Source organism: Brachycentrus maculatus, unplaced genomic scaffold (assembly GCF_059751285.1).
Source record: "Brachycentrus maculatus isolate JH-2025_06_01 unplaced genomic scaffold, ASM5975128v1 h1tg000120l, whole genome shotgun sequence".
Taxonomy (NCBI): Eukaryota; Metazoa; Arthropoda; class Insecta; order Trichoptera; family Brachycentridae; genus Brachycentrus; species Brachycentrus maculatus.
In genome coordinates this window covers 678,406-705,000 of record NW_028280873.1, presented here as the reverse complement: position 1 = coordinate 705,000, position 26,595 = coordinate 678,406, and the positions used below count along the sequence as shown (strand labels likewise).

The following is a 26,595-nucleotide window of genomic DNA, read 5'->3' as shown; positions in this document are numbered from 1 at the left end:
GGTGTTTTCATCTACAGGTGAAAATTAAAACTATGTAGATGAAAACATCTATAAGTTTTCGAAACCAGTCGTGTATGATAAAAATAAAAGTCATAAAGTGGTTTATTACAAGAGTTTATTTTGAAATAATCAACATGTCATTCCACAAAGTTAATGCCGAATCAATAATAATAGAAAAACTATATTGCATTCATTCAAATTGTTTGATTCTTGTCAAAAATCAAGGAAATAATTTTCTGTGATTTTCGTTAACAACTGCTGCCGATGAAAAAAAATAATCCGAGAATGTAAATAAAGGCAACAATTAACTGGTAATTTCCGCAGTTCTTTGGCAAATTAGATTGTTTAACTAGCGATTTACTTATTTCCAGATCACTGATTCGACCTTTATTTGTTAGCAAATCAAATTCAAATTAAATCCTCGTCAATTAGTAGTAAAAATAATTATACCAGCTTCCTCTTATTTAATCTAAGGCCACAGATAGATCCCTTTCAGAAAAAAATCCTTTTAACATATAAATATAAAGAGCACAAATCACACATCTTTAAGACATCATTAACGTGGCTATTTTATGAGTGAGTGCCACCCGGTCGTTTGTAGTCACAAAAATGTTTGAAAATGTTCAGATTCAAGTCAGTACGGGTTACTGTATTTCATTTTTGTATTAATTTTTAAACCAAACACAGATTTTTTTGAGTGTTGATGTGTTTTTGTTAATAAAATACAACTTAGTAGACTCAAAAAATCTGTGTTGGATTTAAAAATTAATACATAAATCAAAATGGAGATCCACAAATTAAACGCCAAATCAATACAGTATTTCATTGAAAAATAAGGGACAGTCTAATTTACATATTTTATATATATATATATATATATATATATATATATATATATATATATATATATATATATATATATATATATATATATGTATATATATATATATATATATATATATATATATATATATATATGTATATATATATATATATATATATATATATATATATATATATATATATATATATATATATATATATATATATATATATATATATATATATATATATATATATGTATAAATAAATATTTACATTTATTAAGGTTGCTAGCTATCTCACATCTGCTCTGAGATGAAACGAAAATTCCTGTTCTGATTGATGTCTAACATGATGATGACAAAGAAAAAAATATAAAAATTATATTTCCATTTTTTTAATGATTTTTATGTTTTATTTTTTATTTTAATAATACTACAACTACCTATGTAATATGTAATCTATGAATTAAATTTATATAAATTTTAAACATATCACTTGCTTTTTACCTCTAAAGAGTTGTATTATTTAAACAATTAGTTTAGGAAGCTACAGACGAGTATTTGCAGCCTCCAAACCAGTCGTAACAATATAATACTCAAATGTTAAAAAAGTTTTTTTGTTCAAATAATTTATATTGTATGTACTAATATATGATTAATAAATGAGTTATATTTTTGATATAAATTATGAAACATTGTTCCCCCACATTAATCAATACAATAAAAACATACTTAGACACCTCAGAACATCGTAAATTACTAAGGATCAAAAGTTATTACTATCAAATTGTAAGAATAAACCTTATTAGACTGATAAACGCCGATTTCACCAGCGCCAAAATTTAAATGATATTTTTCAATCCTACCTTGTGGTTTCGGGACATCTTCCTCGATGATCGCCTCCTTACTCTGCGTCTTCGGATCGTCGGGTTTTAATCCTTCTCCTTGACCCATTCTTAACTAATCGACTTAACTCGAAACTAAGCAAGAAGTATTATCGCTTTTTGTATCCGGCGAACGATAAAGTAACGCTTATCTTCGTGGTTAAACCACGACTAAGAAATACAATCGCAAAGAGTAAATATGAAATTAATTGTATTTACCCAGAAAAAAGGTATTATTTAGAGTTTTAGATTCGTAATTATATTGTGATTATTTAGAATTACACCTTTTTTCCCGGTTGAATGATAGTTTGTTAAATTTAGTCAAAATATACGGACTCCGTCAAGTGTTTGACAGTTAGTTCTGTTGTTTATCGATACTTTGTCCGTACAAAACAGATCTTATGTACAGCGCGTTTCAAAACATACTGAATCCACGTTGCGCCGCTTACTGCTTTCATGTGGCAATTTTAACAGGTAATTATATATCCAAGGTGGGGGGCAGGTTGATAATAGGTGGAGAAAAGTGAGGATGATAACTTCTCGAAGTCGGTTAGTCGAGAAAAGTCAATCGGATATACTCGAAGGCTGTTCGGCCGACCGGTTATCCCTTATTCAAAAAGTGTTAACATTTTTATTCTATTCGTTTGATTGTAGTCGAAAATTCGATTAAATTCTTAAGGGCGAAATTTCATGATATATTAGATAATAATAATAATTTATGTAATGTCATTTTTATGAAATACTAAAGAGCTTAGGTGTCTCAACAGAAAGGATGCATCCTTCATACGAAGGGAATATAGACATCCGGGCATTTATATGGCTTATAACTTCATATTGGGTCTTTTAAAACTTATATATGAAAAAAAAACTTTTCGGTTTACTTTTTTTGTGGTAATAATTCAAATCTTAGTGTCATGGTAAGCGTTTTAACGTTCGTCCTGGAGGTCACGGGCTCGATTCCCATGGGGGTCAAAATAAATTTTAGTGATTTTTCCTTTCAATATTCATTTTATACTACCCTGGTTTCTGAATTTTACGTTTTTTACTTTTGCTTGGTAAATATAACGATTTTTTCAAAATTTATTGTGACACGTGATTCAATATATTCAGAATCATTATCAAATACAGTTTTTTTTTAAAATTTCAAATATGGATAGTTATTACCACAAAGTGAAAGCCAAATCAATTAATGAAACTAATAAAAAGTTACTTACACAATTCTATAAAATATTTTAAATCTAATGTATTTTCGTTTTATATTGTTGATGCCTAATTGAGAAGTAGTCTTGGGTATTTTTAGGGCTTCCGACCTGTCATCGTCTGGCTTTAGTGATTACGTTCAGCATGTTTCTAACCATGTTTGAATAATATTTCGAAAGTTATACGTTTACCTACAAAATCTTGAGTGCTGATGCATATGCGAGATTGCTGCGGTTTTTTTTACCTTACCCTTACCAAGTGATGTATATGGCACTGCATCGATTGACGCCGTGTTACATTGATCGTTAATAACTTGAAGACAAGACTGTCCATTAGATTTTCAATTAACTAGACCTGCACTTCAAAAACCAACCAGTTTGTTTTGATGTTAAATAATTAATAATAATATTAAAACCCTTATCCGCACCCCCATGATGCATAGGGCACTGTGTCATATAAACGCAGTGTTATCTTGATCGTTTACACATGAAGGAAAGGTGATCAGGCCTCCGCTTCAGGTAGTATTGAATAAATATTACAGTGAATAAATCACTGAATTTTTTTTACCCCCTTGGGAATCGAACCCGGGACCTCCAGAACGGCAGCCGATCGTGCTGACCATTACACTACGGAGGCGGACTAAATAATTATTAAAGTGAAAATTACTTCATTATTTTGACTACCCAGGAATCAAACCCGGGACCTCCAGAGCGGTAGCCAAACATTTAACTGCGGAGGCGGACGACAAAAAGCGACATATAGTAAACTTATAGGCTAATAACGTCATATCTAAAGACGAATTCTTTCCGAAATATTAATTGTGTATTATTAACACTTTTCTTTATCATTCATCGGTCACTTCGTGTATTACCACTTAAAAACACTACTTCACGACTATCGGTTTCGGGATCATCATTCCATCATTATGTCAACTATGGACTTTGAGTCTGATATATTTGTTATTCCGAATCTGGTAGTCGTGAAGTAGACGTTTTAAGTGGTATTACACGAGGCGAACAATGAATGAAAAGAAGAGTTTTATATTAACACACCACGAAGTTCATAATGCTTTCAAAATACAAAATATATACAAAAGAATCCCAGTTTTTATGACGTATGGTATGGTATGGTAATAGTAAGTGTGTTTAGCTACCGTGCTGGAGGCTTCGGGCTCGTTTCCCAGGGGGGTTATTAATATTTAATATTACCCTGAACTGGTCCCTGAAGCGCAGGAGTGACCATATTGCCTTCATGTAAGAAACGATCAAGATAACACTGCGTCAATATGATGCTGTGCCCTATATACCATTGGGCCCTATGTACAGGTTAGAAGAAGAAGAGGAGGATTTTAAAAGGTTTATTTATGTCATTATTTATATTGAAATAAACTGATAAAAATATGTGTTTTTGCAAATGTTTGGATATAGGTATTCATATTGTTATATGTAAATAAATCAGTATGTTTAGTAAATCATAGTATTGTCACATGTTTTGGGTTATATATTATTTATAAAATCAAGCTGTATCATTATTTATGCTACATAACTCACTAGATATACATATGATGTATCGTCACCTGAACGCAGAACTGTCCTATGTCGCATAAAAGTCAATATCATTTTTATTAAGGGGATATTCGCTAACACAGAATTCATTCCACCGGACACCACCGAGGAGGTCACATGTCGCTCACTCCTTTCAAGAACGTCATAAATCAAAAAACTTGATTTTTCAGGAGAACGCTTTTAGAGTTTTAAAATATAATACAATGTATTAAAAATAAATATTAAGCCACTTTTTGAACTTTTTACTGTGCAACAGATCTTTTTAGGTAAAACCTGAAGGTTTTTACTCCATTTGAAAAATATTAAGTATATTTAAAAAATATAATTTTACAATACCTTTTTTTCAACACTTTCTGCCCTGTAGCGGGTAAATATTAAGCTAAAAATATGAGGCTTTTGCTGGGATATAGTACATTTTCTGAGCATTCCGAAAACATGCATAACTGAAAATTGACGATTTTTTATTTATGACGTTCTTGAAAGGAGTGAGCGATGTCTTATCACGCCGGACACGCTCTGCAGATACCAGTCCAGTGTATGATATAAAGATTTTAGTTTACAAAAATATATATTTTAACTTGGGACCCTACCATGGTAGTCAAATGTGCTGATCACTGCACTATGGAGGTGGAAAAAATAATGTATAATGTTTCAATTATGTGTTCATTCATACTGTAATTAATTGTGATTATTTTTTTATGTATATTACTTTGGTTCAAGCACTATCTGCCCACTTTTTTCAAACAGCTGTGTAAGATTTAAGCTAAGACCAGCATCACTTATTTGTCTATTTTTCATTCACATACTTGAGAAACGCTTGATGTGATTAAATGTGAATATAATCCAGGATTCAAAAACTCACATACAAATAAAAGAATCTCTGTTTAATAAAAGCTTTCTTCATAGATGTCTCTAGTAAAGTCTCGCACAATGTGTTACGAGTTTGAGCAATACATTTAGAAGTTTCAAGAATTTGAGTAGTGTAGTTGTCAATCATGGGTACAATTGGTAAATGTTACACGCACCTAAAGTGATCACTTCAACCAGCCTATGACGGTCGTAAGCCATGTAAATGCCCAGAATTTCATATTCTTTTTTATCTTTGTTAAGATGAAAAATTATGTAAAAATATAAGTGACTGCAGAATCAATCAATAAACCAAAAACATAGTTAGGAGAGAGCCCTGTAAATGGCAAGACTTTCGTAGTCTTCTTCATCTTTGTTGAGATAAAAAATAATCTAAAAATATAAGTGACTGCAGAATCAATGAATAAAACAAAAATTTAGTTAGGACAGAACCCTGTAAATGCTCTGACTTTCATATTCTTCTTCATCTTTGTTGAGATTTCGAAAAATAATGTAAAAATATAAGTGACTGCAGAATCAATAAATAAAACGAAAATGCAGCTAGGACAGTTTTGCACTCAGGTGACAGTATATGTTGAGTTAAATAAGAATGATATATTATTTATTGATTCGGCATTAGTTTCAATTTTATACTAGAAGATGAAAACATTTGTAAGTTTTCGAAACTAGTCGTGCATATAAATAAAACTCATTAAAGTGATATATTCAAATGTTTAATTTTAGTAAAATAGGAATGATATACTTGGATTTCTAGCTTACCAGCTAGTACCATTTTTAATGTCCACATACTGCGTATCCACATACAATGTAGTCGGAGCTGTTATCTTTAGCCGACGTTGGCGCGTCGCAATGCGTCGCGTCGCGTCGGTGCAATTAGCTACAAGTGAAAATATAATTATCGACACGTGTTAATTTAGTATCTAACGTCTCATTGTTCCCGTTCCGAGAATGTCTAATTTTCAGGTGAAAACTCACTAATCTCTTAGACACGAAAAGCTACTTTTCCTTTATATTTCAATCCATGAGTAAGACTTAAGGCCCAGTAATCAATATCCCTTACTTAATTTTCTTTAAACCCGCTTAATAGTCAAGTTGTGGTCCCGTGGTTAGTGTCGTGGACTCAGAAGTGAAGTCGGACGTGAAGTCAGAGTTTCTCGGTTCGAACCCACTTTACCACAATTTGATAGCTATTTCTAATAATGCGCCGCTCACAGAAATAGTATGAAATCGAAATATTTGTATAAATATTAAAAACACAAATATTTCTCTTTTATAAAAAAAAAATAGAATAAAAGAAAAACGTAATAGTTATTTTTTCTAAAAACACCGTTATTGTATTAAAAAAAAATCTTCAAAAGAAATACATACTTATATGGTTTTTTACTTATCACATGTAGGTATTTAAAAACACCCGCGTATTCGGAGGCAACGTTTTGTCAAAATTACAAGCAATCGTTGAATTTTTTTTGAAGATTAAAGTTTCGTTTTATTTTTATTTTTATAGATAAATGTGTAGTAAAGAGTGTTACTATGTTTGTTTCCCATAAACCTAGCTCCTTCTCTTCCTTTATCTTCTACAATGAAAAACTATGGAACTATATATCGTCTCACATCTAACAACAGCGTAAAGTCTGCTCAAAATAATTTAAAGCATTTTTTTCTATATTCGTAAGTTTTCGGTTAAAATTTAGTTGTACTTCAAACTAGGTTTAAAAAAATCAAATCAAAAGCAAATCAGTTAATTGGATTGACAATAGTGTACATGCGTCAAGAACATAGGTGATGAGATTCATATATTTCAATCAACGTTCCACGATCGCTTAAAATCATATTTTAAATTAATTGTATTTCTGATTATATTATACATTTTCGTTTCTATTTTGTTCTACATATTATGAAGTGTTGAAAATTCTATACATCTGTAAACGAGTTCAAAGAGGTTTTGAAATTATGTAGACATCGGGCATCTGTTTTGGACAATCATAGATTATTTGGTACACTTAGAGGTAACATCAGAGTAAACTATGTACCTACTTAATTTAATATAAAATAAAATATAATCTTATGTATTCAATGGTTATTACTAGAATACTGTTTGATAGAAACGATCTTGATTCAGTCCACTGTCGCTTTAAACATAGAAATAAAAAAAACTTGTATAAAACCAAGAAACTTGTTTCATGGGTTTATCTATGTTTACTACTTGTTTTGAGAACTATCTATGTTCTTATCAATAGGTAAAAACACAAAGAAATATTCAAAAAAAACTAATAAATATTTTAATGTTTTGATGGAAACTTGATAGTTCTCAAAACTTGTGAAAAATATTTATTCATTTGTTTTATTGTGTTTGTTTGTATTTTTACATATTTTATTTAATTTTTTATACTAACATGAATTGTATACATTTATTCACACCACAATTGTTTTTTTTTAAATTGCAGAGACCCACCTTGTGTGTCTTGTCGGTGCAGTTCTTTTTTAATACATTTTTTATTGTTTTTAACCATTTTAACCTAATATACACAAAAAAGGAGAGAAAAATTAAGAATATAAACATTTTACAATTTTCATAAAATTAACTCTTGATCATTTACCCATTCCTTTATTTTGCCTTTGTTCCATATTTTATTTTGACCTCTAACATCTGTCGGCAACAAATTAAAAATGTTCAATGTTCGACTCCCATATTTATTGCTAACTAACTAACCATCACGCCGCTTCCCCGCAGGGGTAGGCAGAGAGAATAGAACGCCACACCACTCTGTCTTTGCAAACATTCTTCGCCTCTTCCACGTTCATGCATCTCCTCATACATACCCGCCGTACTCTCCTCATACTCCTCATACATACATTTATTGTAAATATTTATTAATTCTTGTAAATCTTGATGGGAACATTGTCAGTTCTCGAAACTAGTCGGCTGTCCAAACTCAAAACACAGTAAGGGACATTTTTTTTGTAGTACGTTTTTTTGCATTTTTGGACTAAGTAGAATCTACTTAGTCCAAAAATGCAAAAAAAACGTACTACAAAAAAAATGTACCTTACTGTGTTTTGTTTTTGGACAGCCGTAGTATTGTAGATACATAAATAAACTATTGGTCTACAAGTAGTGAATTTGTATATTTAAATATATTGTATATCCCATTTATGCCCAGTTTATGCCAAATTAATAAATAATATGCCTACTTTTGTTTTAAAACACAGTTTGTAACTGAGTTTTTAAAATTATTTTCATATTTTTATTACAATTTAGAAATCTTATATATAAATTTCCTTCCTATTCTTTCAACAACGTCATAAATCAAAAAACTTGATTTTTCAGGAGATCGTTTTAAAAGTTTCAAAATATAATGAAATGTATTGAAAATAAATAGCAAGCCACTTGTTGAACTTTTTACTGAGCAACAGATCTTTTTAGGTAAAACCTGAATGTTTTTTCTCCATTTGAAAAATATTTAGAGTATTAAAATTTATAAAAATAATTAAACAATACATTTTCTTCAAAATGAAAAAACAACACTTTCTGTCCTGTAGCGGGTAAATATTAAGTTAAAAATATGCCACTTTTGCTGGGATATAGTAAATTTTTTGGACATTCCGAAAACATGCACAACTGAAAATTGTCGATTTTTGATATATGACGTTGTTAAAGAAGTGAGCGATATATAACTTAGTACTGCGATACAGATTGTTGAATTTGGGAGTAGAATATTTCAGATAAAATAAATCTGGACGCGGGTACACTTTATATATGTAATTCGATTGGTCTGAAAAATAATACTAAATTTACATTTTTCGTCGCTTACTGTCTAAAAAATGTTTGAAACACTTTACCTCCTCACCATCGCATACATTTATGGTACGTTTATAGTTGGTGACATATAACTGAAAATTGGATAAGAATTTTGAATAATCGAATCATGCCTTTATTTGCATTAAAATATACGCTTCCTCGTGTCATGATTGATGTTTCTAGATTGAACGATTTATCAAGATCTAACGACGATATATAAGTCAATTTACAAAACAGTTCAATAATCTTTTAATCCCTAAAGCATAACTTATTCGTGTATCGTTCCTATCAATCGCAGGGATTAATATTTCAGTCGACTATTGTTTTTTTGACTTTATATTTATTTATTACAGTCTGAATAAAGATTGAGTAATTAATCGATTAAAAATACTGATTTCTGTAATAAAGTGCCATTAATCAATTATACTTATTTTTAAATATTACACATATGCGTTGAAATATTAAATGTACTTATTTGAATAACTCTCATAATTATGTTACACATACTCGTATGGACAGTAAAAAAATTAAACGTAGGTACCCATTTTTTTACATTTTAATAATAATGATAAGTGGTGTTACACAATGAAGAATATGTGTTGGGAAATCCTCATCATTAGGCAAATAAAAAAATACAGCAGAAATTACAATAAAATTGATATTTCAGTATCTAAGTTTGTTGTTTTCCATAAGAAAACTTATTTTTAAAATACGATATATTGAAACTTCTTACATGGAGCTTAAGTTTCTCACGTTGGACCAGAAATTACGCCATTATTTAGAAACGATCAGATTCGAACCAGTTTCCCTCCGTACACGGTAGAGATGCTTCAAATCATTAAAAAATTATGCCAGAAACTTGGATCTTCCTGGTCTACAGTGCAAATTATTTAAACCGGATTCAGAATGTGCACAAAATAAATAAATAAATAATTTAAATTTCACTTTTTCTTAAAATCTATTGTGACACGTGTTTCGATGCATTCCGCTTTATTTTCACGGTGTTTCAAAACGATTCGGAATGCATCGAAACACGTGTCACAGTAGATTTTAAGAAATAGTGGTATTTACTAAGTAAAATTTTAATTAAAAATGGATAGGTTTTGCTACAAAGTGACTTCCGAATCAATAAATGAAAAATAAATAAAGTTTATTGTCGATGATAATTGAAGAGACTTGAACAGAAGCTAAAAGAAAAGCGCCCAAATTCAGTCAACGGAAGTGGAGTAATACTGCATCAAGATAATGTGAAAAAAAATACAAAAAAGTTAATATTTTTTATATTCGCCTCATAAATTAGTTTTACCGTTCTATCGTCACTCATTCGTTCCACATGTACGAAACATTGCAACACACATTTCTTCATTTTATCGATAACACTATCAAAGCTTTGAATACTTTCCTTATATCATAAATTTCCGCGTATTCGTCTGAGGGACCGCATTTCGACTGCATCCAGTCTACTTTCATACATTAAGGTTGGAACCAGGGCTTTGTTATATACTGCCAGTTTAGCTGTTAGTAATTTTGTGTCTGTTAGAAATTTTATAACTAACTAACTGACCATCACGCCGCTTCACAGCAGGGGTAGGCAGAGAGAATAGAGACTCCTAACCTGACCTGAGTAATTTTACAAAGTAATCTATTTTAGATGTAAACATACGGGAAGCAAATTTTCGAATATGCAAATGATCTGAACATTCTCGGCCATGTCGACACGTCGGTATAGCTTCCTTAATGACACGGTGACCGCGGATCATTATTTCTCACCATCCGAACAATATCACAATGAACTGGAAGATACACTCGCTCGTAGCGCATTATGCAAATTGTTGCACAAAGGAACGGCTATTTGCTGTTCGCTGCTTCAAAATGCGATCATGTTCAGCCTTAACGGATGAGACGTATTACGAAGGTGAATTGTAACGGGTGTAAAGTGTTTACCATCACCGCGTCATTATAGATGGTCTGCTTGAAACGATACTCAAAAGAAAAACGATTTTATATTTTTTGTTTTTTTTTATTGGAAAACTGACAGAATATTTAACAAAAATAACATGAAATAATTAAAATATAAAAAATAACTTTCCAATTAGACGTTTTCACTTGAGTAATCTAAAAATAAAAATAAACTATCATGTACATACGTAAAAGTATAACTACATAAATAAACTGACATTACATGTTTTTATCAAAAAATTGAAATTTTCTTTATCAACTAGTCAAATAGCCATCAACTATATTTCTCTTGAACATATTAAAAGAAACATTATTGATGTCTATTTCATTAAGCATTACATTGCACGTATCGCAGGCTCGATTTAAAAATGAATTTTGGTAGGACTTGGTGTGCATTTTAGGGATTTTAAATAAATCTTTGTGTCTGTGCTCCCGGGACTCGGGACCGGGAAAATTGATAAGTGAAAAAAGCTCTGGGCAATCTGCAATAATTATTTAAAATTTTGTACAGAAAAATAAGGTCAGCATTAAACACAACAACAACAACATTTTAATACGAAATGTATTTTCCCCGTTTTGTCGATTGATGCTTAAGGATGGAAAGGATAATACAGGCGGACCCCGTCTTTCACACATTCGACTTTCGCACAATTTGCTATTTCACATTTAAAAAAAAAAATTTCGGCAATAATACAAAAATGTTTTGTTTCCGTGCAGTTTTTTCCCTTTCACACTATGAAACGCGTATGAATCCATACTGAATTATAACATATGACAAGACTGAATTGATAGCGATTTTAAAACAATGTTATTTTTAATCATAAAATAAAAAATAAAAACATTTAATAAAAACGCTGAGTATGAAGGGGGGAAAGTGGAGCCGCCGTATTATTGCGCCTTCTTCTCGGTCTTCTTGGGCTGGAGCATGGCCAAGATGTTGGGCAGGACGCCTCCCTGACCGGAGAGCAGCCTGTTGAGCTCCTGTCATTGTGGATATTCAACTGCAGGTGGCGGGGGGTGATGGTGATGCTGGTCTTCTTGTTTCATTTTTACATATAAGTCGTTTTAAGAAATATTGGTATTTACTAAGTAAAACTTAAATTATTTTTTTGACATCTCATCAAAGATGAAGAAAAATATGGAAGTCTGGGCATTTATGGGGCTGACGACCGTCATAGGCTGGTTTAAGTGATCACTTTACACACGTGTAACATTCACCAATTCTACCCATTATTGACAACCACACTACTCAAATTCTTGGAAGATCTATATATATAAACCAATTTAGAAACCTTGTTCTTGAATCATTAGAACTTCACTAGAGACATCTATTGGTGAGATGTAAAGAAGCTTTTTATCAATCAAAAACTCTTATATTAGTATGTGAGGTCCAAATCCTGTATTATAATCACACACATGAGAAATGCCAGAAAAATGTTTTTTTTTTATTATTTAAGCTTACAATTTGACCAAACAATTTATTTACAACATTTTGAGTGTGTCCAAATACTTGTTCACAAAATCTGGATCATCTCCAATTACAGGAGTTATTTTTATATTATTTTTTGAAGTTCCATGTATATGAACCAATTTTGAAACAGCGTTCTTGAATCACTAAAACTTCACTAGAGACATCTATTAGTAAGATGAGAAGAAGCTTTTTATTTAGCAGAAACTCTTTATTTAGTATGTGAGGTCCGAATCCTGGATTATAATCACTTACATGAGAAACGCCAGAAAATACCATTTTCATTTTCATTATTTAAGCTTATAATTTGACCAGATAATTTATTCACAACATTTTGAGCGTGTCCAAATACTTGTTGACAAAATCTGGATTATCTCCAATTACAGTATTATCTCCTGTGATTGGAGATAATCCAGATTTTGTGAAGTGTTTGGAGACACTCAAAATGTTGTGAACTTTAACTGACTCAGGTTGGCGTTAAAATGCAAACACCTTCGTACAAGCAAATTATTAAACAGGCGTAATTTAAACATTAATATTACGCGCGTATCAATGAGGAGTAAGCTTATAGGCCAAGGTAAGTAGCGCGATTAATTACTTATTTACCTTCGAGTAACATTTTTTAGATAAATTGTTGAATGAAATATTCAACAAAACTCTCTCTGGTGTATAAATCATTGGAAATTAAATATCCGATATAAATATTACTGTTAAAAACAAAACGATGGTTCAAAGAAGAGCAATAACCAGTTTTATGTATTTTTATCTCAACATAGATGAAGAAGGAGAATAGGGAATTCGAATATTCGTGCAGTTACAGGGCTAAGGACCGTCATAGGCTTTAAATTCAAAAAGAAAATATCCTATACCAAAAATAAAATGTTCTTTTTTTCATCATAAAACTACTAACCAACCATCACACCGCTTCCCTACAGGGGTAATAATAATAATAAATTTGGATAACCTATATAGCGCCATTTTCGTAAAAAAAATACCTCAAGGGCACTTTACTGTGAATGAATTGGGGAAAATATTATCGTGGAAATGATTTAGCAAACAAATGTGTTTTTATATTATTTTTGACATCTCATCAAAGATGAAGAAGAATATGGAAGTCTGGGCATTTACGGGGCTTACGACCGTCATAGGCTGGTTTGAGTGATCACTTTACACACGTGTAACATTCACCAATTCTACCCATTATTGACAACCACACTACTCAAATTCTTGGAAGTTCTATATATATGAACCAATTTAGAAACCTTGTTCATGAATCACTAAAACTTCACTAGAGACATCTATTGGTGAGATGTAAACACGTGTGTAAAGTGATCACTCAAACCAGCCTATGACGGTCGTAAGCCCCGTAAATGCCCAGACTTCCATATTCTTCTTCATCTTTGATGAGATGTCAAAAATAATATGAAAATAACTCCTGTAATTGGAGATAATCCAGATTTTGTGAACAAGTATTTGGACACACTCAAAATGTTGTAAATGTCTTTTTAGTCTTTTTCTAAAGATCATCTCACTAGGCAGAGAGAATAGAACGCCACACCACTCTGTCTTTGCAAACATTCTTCGCCTCTTGCACGTTCATGCATCTCCTCATACATACCCGCCGATTGTTAAGACTCCTAACCATCATAATTAACGTAAAATGATTTTTATATTCTTTCAACAGAATACTTATAAAAAAATAATTGTATATTTCTGCAACAAGATAACGAACTTTTTTGCTGAAATAAATATGGCTAATAAAAACATGGAATATATTTTATAACAAAAAAATAAATGAAACTACTATGTAACCTAGAATTATTCTACTGATTACTTAACATTTATTCACATTATATTGTATTTTTAAACAGCCTCTTTTATTATTTCCTGTCAACAAAATTTACTAAATACAATTGTTAAGTTTCCGCCTCGTGATTTTAAATGACAAAAATATAGTTATTTATCCAATCCATTTTAGAGTTGAAACAGATGAGATATGTTTAATCAAATTTTATATTTTGAAATATCAAGTATTCGTTTATCTTTGAACAATTTATAAGAAATATTGCAACATTCCTTTTAAATGACAATTATTTTCCTACGAATAAGAACATTATCGATATTGATAAGTATCAGATCGATACTTTACTAACATTTACATTACGGAGAAAAAAAGGAATGCTTTTTTTTTAGTATTTCCTTTTTCTTAATCTTTTCGATCGGTTTTATTATACCTACATAATTCATAAGAAAATAAGGTACGTCAATAAGTATATATCTAGAAAATAAGTATATCGGGTGGGGAAAAGTTCCTGAAATAATGAGCACAGATATTTCAGTAGATGATCAAGCCATTACTGCAAGCATGAGTGTTTGAGGAAGGTACTACTGTCCGCCTCCGTAGTGTCATGGTCAGCACGCTCGGCTACCCTACTGGAAGTCCCGGAATCGATTCACAGGGGGAGGGTTGAATAAATATAAGTGATTTTTTCACACGATATTTATTCAATATTGCCCTGGATTGGTACCTGAAATGGGGAGCTGATCACATTTCCTTCATCAACATAACACAGCGTTTTTTTGATGCAGTGCCCTAAACACCATCTAAAGAAGATGAATAATAAAACTACGAGGAATGAAATGCAACGAAGGAGACATTCACCAACAGCGGATGGATGAGGGTCAACAGTATGCATAGGCTTATCGACAAAACACTCCAACATAAAAAAATAAACCATGAATGTCGATAGTGTTTGTGATAAAACAATACATTTTAATGTTTTTATACGGCAAATATATAAATAAACTCACGAGACAACATCCTGTACTATTCTAAATAAAATCTGTAAAGAAATAGGGCGAAACACATTCGACTACATTCAGTCTATTTTCACGCTTCTTTTGCCAACATATGATACATATCGTAGTCATACAGGAGAAAGTGACCAAGTGCATTTTTTACAAAAACGTGATCATTTGATATCTTACTAGCTTAATATTGCCATGAAAAAATCCCAAAGCGATTTTAAACTTGGAAGTATAATATATTGACTTATAAAAAATGACAAACTGGATTGATGTTTATTTTCGTGCCAAGCAAAAGTGACTTTAATGGCCCTCCTGAACATTTCACGTTTTGTTAGTTGGTCACTTTCTCCTGTACGACTACGATATACAAATTTATTATATTTGAAAAAGTGAAAAAATGTTACAAATCTATTAAAGGTCCCCCTGTTAAAGTTGAAAAGGTTTTAGTTTTTAGTACTACGCCACTGCGTAATGTCAAGTTTACATCCATTCGGCCACGAAGAGCATTTTACGGCGATTTTTTTATTTAAATTCAACTGTATCTAATTCAGAGCACTCCTTAGAGTAGTAAATAGTTAATTTGGGTACATTTTTCGCATCGACCTTGCTTAATTACAATGTCACCCACCTGCTCCACGGTCACTGGCCAAAATCTATGGTCATGGGCATTTAATTTAGATTCAAATCTGTCAACAAAATAATCAAAGTTGATTCCTATCATTAAAATGGATTTTGTTACAACAAACGTTCCGAAATTTTGTTACAAGTTGGGTGTGGATCAATGATCGTCTAGATCAGTGATTCCCAAAGTGGTTTATATCGACCCCCAGGGGTCTATGACAACTTGCAAGCGGTCTATGTTTTAATTTGAATTTAAAATATAAATGAATAAAACCTAACATGTGCGGTTCAAAGTGAGTAACACTACATATACCGGCTGTCAAAAATACATTTGAAGTTAATGAATTTGATAAAAATCAATATCAGGTAAGGCAAGGGGTCTACGAGATAAAAGAGTTTGGGAACCTCTGGTTTAGATCTTCTATCGTGGACGTATAGTCGTTGGGCGGAAAATTTTGTGGTTGAACGTTTCGAAGGTGTATTAAAAATTGCAATGAAATTTTTTAAATTTCTTCACTTATTAATAGATGAAAAACTTATTGTACGGATTATATGAACGTTTGGGGGATAATTCCTAGCTAGCAATATCTTCCAAACAACCAAAAAAAAAAATAATAACTCCTATAATTGGAGATAATCCCGGTTTAGTGAACAAGTATTTGGACACACTCAAAATGTTGTTAATAAATTATCTGGTCAAATTATAAGCTTAATAATAAAAATGAAAATGGTATTTTCTGGCGTTTCTCATGAGTGTGATTATAATACAGGATTCGGACCGCACATACTAATATAAGAGTTTTTGCTTGATAAAAAGCTTCTTTACATCTCACCAATAGATGTCTCTAGTGGAGTTCTAGTGATTCAAGAACAAGGTTTCTAAATTGGTTCATATATACAGAACTTCCAAGAATTTGAGTAGTGTGGTTGTCAATAATGGGTAGAATTGGTGAATGTTACTCGTGTGTAAAGTGATCACTTAAACCAGCCTATGACGGTCGTCAGCCCCGTAAATTCCCAGACTTCCATATTCTTCTTTATCTTTGATGAGATGTTAAAAAATATTATGAAAATAACTCCTGTAATTGGAGATAATCCAGGTTTTGTGAACAAGTATTTGGACACACTCAAAATGTTGTAACCAAAAGTAGACTAGTAATACTGGTCAAAGTTTGTAATTTTTCTTCTTTCCATGTTCGCTCCCTAGGTGGAGCATATTGCCAACACGAGACGTCTGCAAGTCACTCTGTCACGCGCCATCTCCTTGGCTTACCGAAGTTCCGCTGAGTATAGTCGGTGAATGGTCGTCAGCGACCTTCCGGGGCGCCGGAATCCTCGGGGTTGGAAGAAGAGACACGAGGGGTTGATCAGGTGGCATTCTAAGGACATGTCTCAACCATATCCACCTTCTCCTCTTCGGGACTTCCAGTATGAGGGGCTGTTGAGTTCTTCTCCTCGCATCATCATTCCTGACGAAGTCATACCACTTTATACCCAGTATTCGCCTCAGGCACCTTTTTTCAAAGCCTGCAATTAAACATTACTCTAGTTTGTAATTAGAGTAAAGTAAAGTTAAAATACGATGTCCAACAAGAATTTTCCGAAATTCTTACGCTTAAAATATTTGCATGACTGCTGAAAAACATGACGTGTCATTCCGTTGTATGTGAAAAATGCCCTGGGAATATCATATCGATCTATCAAAATTTAGAAAAACGTGACATGCTTGGAAAATGACCTTAGCAGTACAACAACCTTTAGCCACCCGAAGAGCATGGCTAGCATAAAAAAGGTTTCGGAATATTGTTCGTTGACGTCATTTCCCATAAATTAATTCGGCTGTTGACTTCTCTTTCTCTCACCTCCGTAATATACTTTTGTCGTGATGTACATAATATTAACACATTGACTACCAGTGTCAGCCACCGGTGGCCGACACAAGGCATTTCAATTGCGTCTCGTCGAACACCGGAGGCCGACACTTTGTACCTTTTATTGACTTTATATTTATTAATATTTTTTTTATTATTTTCAAAACATATTACATACATAAGTCAAATATACATATAATATTCCCGATGAGTAATTTCTATTTCTCATTTTAGGACATAGGATTTCACTGTAATATTTATTCAATATTGCCCTGGACTGGTACCTGAAGCGAAGGGCTGATCACCTTTCCTTCATGTGTAAACGATCAAGATAACACAAAGTTTATATGAAACAGTACCCTATGCACCATTGGGGTGCGGATAAGGGTTTCATTCACAATACTAATACATGGCAAAATGTAAAACAACAAACAGGTATAATAAATGGGCATAAGAAGCATATTTGAAAGAAATAAATGAGAAAAATATAAGGTAAGAAGCATATTTAAAATAAACAAATGAGAAAATATAACAATTGAGAAAATATAAAAAAACTTAAGGTAAAAACAAAATAAGAAAATATGACTAATCACTACATATATATCTTTCCATAAAGTACCTTCTCAGAACATTTATTTTGGATCCCCGAATGGGTTTTATTTTATATATCGTAGTCATACAGGAGAAAGTGACCAAGTGCATTTTTTACAAAAACGTAATCATTGACTATTTGATATTTTACTAGCTAAATATTGCCCTGAAACAAATATCAAAGGATTTTAAACTTGGAAGTATAATATATTGACTTGTTAAAAATGACTAACTGCATTGGTGTTTATTTTCTTGCCTAGCAAGTGACTTTAATGGCCCTCCTGAGCATTTTACGTTTTGGTAGTTGGTCACTTTCTCCTGTACGACTACGATATGTCCGGCAGCTGGTTAATTTGCGTATTGGCAATATATGACAAAATGAGGTACAATGTGTCAGCCTCCGGTGGCCAACGAGGTGCAATTGAAATGCCTTGTGTCAGCCACTGGTGGTTGACACTGGCAGTCAATGTGTTCAACATAGTAATTTGAAAAGATTCGTTGTAAGCAAGACTGGTTGTGGGAGAATATCAGTAAAAGATTCCTAGACTTTGGTGTATTCTATATTTAAGTTAGGTACCAGGAGCTCTAAGTGAGGGACTGTTTTTAAGGAGAGATTATTCTAGAATGACGCTTGCCAGACTACGTAGGTATTCACATGATCGCGGGATGTTGTTGTCACCAATGACTATTGTTGGTGACAATCAACATACCGACACTCCTTACAATTAGATTTGAGAAAATATCATTAATTACCAAAATTGTCTAATGTAAATGAGTGTACTGCAGATGAACGAATTTTAATAGAAATGTTCGATTTTAATAAATCGAAATCTAATCCTAATCACCAAATCACCTAATTATCAAGAATCACCTAATTAAATCGAATCCTAATCACCAAATCACCTAATTATCAAGTCTAATCCCGGCCCTGCCTGTACTGATAATTCAGTACAGGCAGGGCCGGGATTAGACTTGATAATTAGGTGATTTGGTGATTAGGCCCCAAGCTATTTGAAATATGGGGCCCTTTAATATGTATAAAAGTATACATATCGCTCACTCAAGAACGTCATAAATCAATAATCGTCAATTTTCAGTTGTGCATGTTTTCGGAATGCCCAGAAAATGTACTATATCCCAGCAAAAGAGGCATATTTTAACTTAATATTTACCCGCTACAGGGCAGAAACTGTTGTTTTTGCATTTTGAAGAAAATGTATAGTTTAATTATTTAAAAAAATATATACTTAATATTTTTCAAATGGAGAAAAAACCTCCAGGTTTTACCTAAAAAGATCTGTTGCACAGTAAAAAGTTCAATAAGTGGTTTGATATTTATTTTTAAAACATTTTATTATATTTTTAAACTTTAAAAACGTTCTCCTGAAAAATCAAGTTTTTTTATTATTTATGACGTTCTTGAAAGGAGTGAGCGATATATCGCATAACATAATAATTCCAGAATAAAACACCATCAATCAAACGAATATTCCAATTCACATGTAACACACAATATATTCAATCAAGATAACTTCTCCAACACTTCATAATAAGTGACGGCTGTAAAAAAAATATGGAAAATTTCAACGGTGACGCTCGAATTACGTAACATAAGTTCTTGAAAATTTTTGTAGTTTAAACATTGAACTTTAACCTTTTAACCCTTAGCTAGGTTGCGATATATCGCACTCCAGTTAAGGGTGTGTACATATCGCTCACTCCTTTCAAGAACGCCATAAATCAAAAATCGAAAATTTTGAGTTGTGCATGTTTTCGTAATGCCCAGAAAATGTACTATATCCCAGCAAAAGAGGCATATTTTTAACTTAATATTTACCCGCCATTTTGAAGAAAAGGTGTTGTTTAATTATTTTTTTAAATATACTAAATATTTTTCAAATGGATAAAAAATATTCAGGTTTTACCTTAAAAGATCTGTTGCACAGTATAAAGTTAAATAAGTGGCTTGATATTTATTTTTAATACATTGTATTTTATGTTTGAACTTTAAAAACGTTCTCCTGAAAAATCAAGTTTTTTTTATTTATGACGTTCTTGAAAGGAGTGAGCGATGTGAGTATAAACCTTACATCTATGTATCTACATACGTATAATTGAACTGTAGTTATGGACGTTGGATAAGTCTAGTAATCTAGTATGATTGGGAAATTGTAGGCACTACGTTAAAAAAATACTGGGTGTAAAGTGGTATGACTTCGTCAGGAATGAGAACGAGAGGAGAAAAACCCAACAGCCCCTCATACTGAAAGTCCTGGAGAGGAGAAGGTAGACATGGTTGGGACATGTCCTTAGAATGCCACCTGAGAACATCAACCCCTCATGTCTCTTCTTCCAACCCCGAGGATTCCGGCGCCCCGGAAGACCGCTGACGACCATTCACCGACTATACTCAGCGGAACTTCGGGAACCCAAGGAGATGGCACGTGACAGAGTGACTTGGAGACGTCTCGTGTTGGCCATATGCTCCACCTAGGGAGCGAACATGGAAAAAGAAAAGACGTTTAAAAAAACGCGTTGTCAGAATGTGTTTGTAAAAAAGGTGTATGGAAATACTTGGTCCGTAAAATAAAATGTAATTTATATAGAAGTTACATGTCTGGCTCCGCTTCAAAGTATTTACCTTCCCGACGCGACGCTCACACTTATCCCAACGGTGTTTCCAAATTGTAAACAGTCCTAGAACGCTTCTATTGTGAGCTTCAGGTCCTTCGTCGTATTTGCCTTTATCTCGGGAATCATCTCAAATCTTCTTTTCAAAGGTTTTTTTTATTTAGGGAGCAAGAAGAAGTCAAGAAGAACGAGATCAAGTGATTAGGGTGGGTTGGAAAGAACAGTGATCGAGTGTTTGGCTAAAAACCAAACGGGGTGAAGTTGATGAAACAACAACCCTCACGACAAAGCTAACGTCATATATTTACAATATATTTTATTTTGGAAAATAGATCAATGTCGATCATAAATGTCCCGAAAACTTGGAGTTGAAAAAGAAAATTGGAGTTCAACAAAGGGCTGTTGTCAAGTGGTAGAGACTTTCAGATTATATTTAATTGTAGCGTCAGTTGTACCGCAAAATGTGCAAAAATGCAAAGACGTTACCATGACAGAAAATAATGATTTATTAGGGGATTAATGCTTTAGACGGTGTGACATTTCAATGCTAATATTCTATTACTATTATGGTGCTGATAAAAATCTATATACAGAATAATCAGATTGGAAACATCGTAAAATTAAAAAAGGCATCAATCATATTACACGTTTAATAATTTTAAATAATAAATATGATATCATTAAATGTTTTAATCCTTTATTTGACATGCGTAGGTAAGTGCGTACATGTAATTGCCTAGATATATAACATCAACGAAAATCTCTCTCAAAATGGGACTGTAAGCGCTCTAATTTGTTTGATAGTTAAGGATTACGAAAACTTCTAAATAAAGTCAAGGGATTTTCCCTCAAACGTCATCCAGAGGTAATTAATAAACAGTCATGCTAATATTAACTTCACAAAATTTCCACCCCCTCCTTTGGAGGTTTTGTTTAAATCGTCCTAAAAAGCCAGTTTTATACCAGTAAAATTTTCAGATGGCTGCATATGTATCATTTCAACATATATGTAGATTGTACTCAGTCTGATGATGTCGGTAATGATGACACTCGTTCATTGGTCAACCACCCCTGCCTTTGAAATAATCCTGAAAAGCTAGTTTTCTATCAATAAAAACTTCAAATGGCTAAAGATATATAATTCCAAAATAAAGAACACACTCGGTATGATGGTGTCGGTAACGACGATATCCTGTCATTGGTAAAATAAAATAAAAGTGGACACAGCTTATAGTTATTGTTTTGAGATTAAAACAGAAATATTTTTGATGTTATTATTTATGAAAATACTGCAATTACATATTATTTCTGTGAGCCTAAGCGGTTCATTATTAGAAAAAGGTATCAAATTGTGGTAGAGTGGGTTCTAAGTCCCTGACTCAAGAGTCCGCAACACTAACCACGGGACCACAACCCGACATTGTATTTACAAATAAAAAAATCACTAAGTTAAAAAAATATTGTTCTTAGTTTTTAACCATATCAAATCTTTAAATTTAAATAATAACTCGTGTCAAGAGCCCAGAGCTTTCGTATTAATGGTTACATCTTTATAAACAAGTGTTAATATTATTCCTAGATATTCAATCTTATTTTTAAAACTGGGATTTATATTTTCGGTTGAAAATATTACGAAATTCACTTGCGTAGAAAGTATTTGCTTGGTTATCTAAGCATCTTAATTATTTTATTTTTCTCGGATAATGCACATCAAAAACAATATTACGCGTTTGTGATATTAAAAAATAATATGTATAAAGATATATATATATATATATATATATATATATATATATATATATATATATATATATATATATATATATATTTATATATATATATATATATATATATATATATTATATATATATATATATATATATATATATATATATATATATATATATATATATATATATATATATATATATATAATATATATATATATATATATATATATTTATTTATATATATATATATATATATATATATATATATATATTATATATATATATATATATATATATATATATATATATATATATATATATATATGTATATATTTTAAGAGAAATATTTGTTTATGTATATACATGTAATATTAAGTTTTCTTTGCTTTCTAAAACTTATTAAAATGGACTAAATGAGGATTCACACAACTTCCCTCATTTAAACCCCTTTTAATTTCACTCCACCCTTTGATTTATTTAAATTGTCGACCGTAATTATAAAAATAATTTATATTCACATAATAATTATGAAGCACTCGGTGTATCTATTGCCGAAAATATACCTAAGGGTGTGTTAAGCAGCGTAACACGCCCTAAAATTACCATGTTTCGCGTGACACTACTCTTCGTAATGAAAAAATGAAATAAAAAATATTGATGGATTACAAGGGTCATAAAATGGGAAAATACGTTTGGTATACGTCCTATTTGGTATACGTCTCGTGATCTGGAACAAATTAAGGACGTATACCGAGGTTCCACTGTATTTTTATTTTATTTTCTTGTTTTTTTTGCATAAATTTTTGTACAGTTGTTTTTATCTATTTTAACCTAATATACACACAAAAAAGAAAACAAAAATTAAATTATACAATTTTCATAGAATTAACTCTTGATCATTTACCCATTCCTTTATTTTGCCTTTGCTCCATATTTTATTTTGACCTCTCACCTCCGTCGGCAACAAATTAAAAATGTAAATAACATTAGCTTAAAAATACCGTTAGCCCCGTAAATGCCCAGATTTCCATATTCTTCTTCGTCTTAAAACAAAAATACCGCTTAAAAAAATGGTCGGAAATGTACGCATGACTTCTTCACTGTTTACGATCGATTCAGTCCGAGTTATGAAAGTGAATTATGTAATTATTGGATTATTATTTTATAACTCTTGTACTTTTCCATGTAATGCCCAAGTGACGTCGCAGAATGCGTTTACAAACTGGAAGAGTCGAGAATGTTGAAACTCGCCCATAGCTGCTTGACCTAGTCGCCGTTTCACAACACCTGATAGATTCAGAGCACGCAACTGACTTTGAGATGGACAAGGCTCAGAGCAGCCATTGTGCTCGCGGGACAACAAACTTTAGCCAAGGCGTGATTAGCCTGTTAACAGGTCGCAACCAGGATGCGTATGAGGCTAGGAGGTGAATAACTGGACAAGTGGGATGTGTCACTTGTCGATGGTATCAGGGCTACGCTGTATACGAGGCATGTTCAAAAGAAAATGTGAATTTAGAATTTTCGCGGGTACATTCGATTATTGAATTTTTTAGTTGTTATGTTGGTACACATAACGCTTACTCCTTTCAACAACGTCATTAATCGAAAATCGTCAATTTTCAGTTGAGCATGTTTTCAGAATGCCCAGAAAATGTACTTTATCCCAGCGAAAGCGGCATATTTTTAACTTAATATTTACCCGCCACAGGGCAGAAAGTGTTGTTTTTGCGTTTTGAAGAAAAGGTATTAAGTATATAATTATTTTTTTAAATATACTAAATATTTTTCAAATGGAGAAAAAACATTTTGGTTTTACCTAAAAAGATCTGTTGCACAGTAAAAAGTTCGATAAGTGGCTTCATATTTTTTTAATACATTTTATTATATTTTAAACTTTAAAATCGATCTCCTGAAAAATCAAGTTTTTTGATATATGACATTGTTGAAAGGAGTAAGCGATATGTTTATCATATGTTAGCAGTAATATTTATTTTTTAAATACTACTGATACTATCAAAATCAACAAAAAGAGGAAGAAAAGTCCCTCTCCAAGCACAAGAGCTCAATCTCTTTTTTGGAGAGGTTCAGCGCTAAAAAATATATAATATTGTATTAAGTAGAAATGTATAGAAATTGTATCAAAAACTGTATATGAATACACGTATTGTAATCATAGACCATCAATAAAAATATTTAAAAATAAAATAAAATACTTTGAACCCTTTGTCACGGTCATGGATAATTTATCAGCATTAATTTTTTTTTTTAAATAATATTTTATAATCAAACGTACTTAAATAATTTCATGAATCAACCGCGTGTAGCGATATAATTCATCATCATCAAACGGATTTTCAAATTTCAATAAACATCAACGGTCATATCGAGTGTAAATAATGGGTGGGTACTTATCTCGTATACCTAGTCGATATTTGACATTAATTCCGTAATATGGACATTATTGGCCAATAGAGGATTAGTTTTAAGACGTTTCCATTATAAAACGTTCGTTGGATAATTTTTAATCCAATATTGCTTTATTAATTACTGTTATCACAAAATATGTCATTGGATCCGCTTTAATCGCAAATAACTACAATCAATTGACAATATATGACATTCATTATAGCGAATTATATGACATTCATTCAGGGTCGTTCGGAAAATCATGGGTTTTTTTAAATATCTTTCATTATCTTGAAGTACCTAATAGGTTATTGCCATTCCATAAAAAATAAAATTATACCATTCCACAATAAAATAACTCAATTGTTTATTTTCCAATTATTTCCAAAAAAATCTCCATGTTTTTTAGTAGTGTGGTTGTCAATTATTTTACAATAATTCAAAAAAATCCAATGTTTTGAGTAGTGTGGTTGTCAATTATTTTACAATAATTTCCAAAAAATCCAATGTTTTGAGTAGTGTGGTTGTCAATTATTTTACAATAATTTCCAAAAAATCCAATGTTTTGAGTAGTGTGGTTGTCAATTATTTTACAATAATTTCCAAAAAATCCAATGTTTTGAGTAGTGTGGTTGTCAATTATTTTACATTAATTTCCAAAAAAATCCAATGTTTTGAGTAGTGTGGTTGTGAATCATGGGTAGAATTGGTAAATGTTACAGTGTGCAAAGTCATCACTTAACCAAGCCTATGACACGTCGTAAGCCCTGTAAATGCCCAGACTTCCATATTCCGCTTCATTTATATTGAGATGTCAAAAATAACTCTTAAGTAGAGATAATCCAGATTTGCGAACAAGTATTTGGACACACTCAAAATGTTGTAAATGAAAAAAACATCTGTTACAGGGATGATATTACATGCGAACAACTTTAAAAGATTCATGATTTAGAACAATTACATTTTTATTAATATAGACAACATCTAAATGTTTTTTAAAAAGCTTATTGCTTTTAATGTAGGTATTAAAAAATAAACAAATAACTTAATCCTTCCTTATTCTTAAACATAATTTCTTTTCTGAATAATTCTTGAGTTTAAATGGATGTCATCTTCAAATTGAATTTTGAAAATTATAAATAAATAAAATATTATAAATAATTTTTTTTAAATCCGGAAACAAAGGATGAAACAAAAGTTATGTTTAGAAAATTTAAGATGTAATTTAAAAAATAAACAATATATTTATATATAAAGCCACAAACATTTCTTCAACCCTTTTTTCAGTCCCTTCAAAAACGACCAGTTAATATTCCATTTGTATATAGTTGATGTGTAGATTTGTTCTATTTTAAGAAAGAAAAAAGA

The 26,595-nt window shown here is 31.6% G+C and overlaps 1 protein-coding gene across 1 annotated transcript in view; it reads right to left on the bottom strand.

Annotated features, from left to right (window-relative positions):
• The window catches only part of Picot (putative inorganic phosphate cotransporter protein picot), a 101,513-nt gene extending 99,378 nt beyond the window's left edge, over positions 1–2,135 (bottom strand). The window contains exon 1 of the mRNA XM_088259881.1: positions 1,691–2,135. Within this exon, the coding sequence (XP_088116007.1) occupies positions 1,691–1,778 (88 nt within the window). The 5' untranslated portion in view covers positions 1,779–2,135. The remainder of the gene's footprint in view (positions 1–1,690) is intronic.
• Between the last annotated feature and the right edge of the window lie 24,460 nt (positions 2,136–26,595).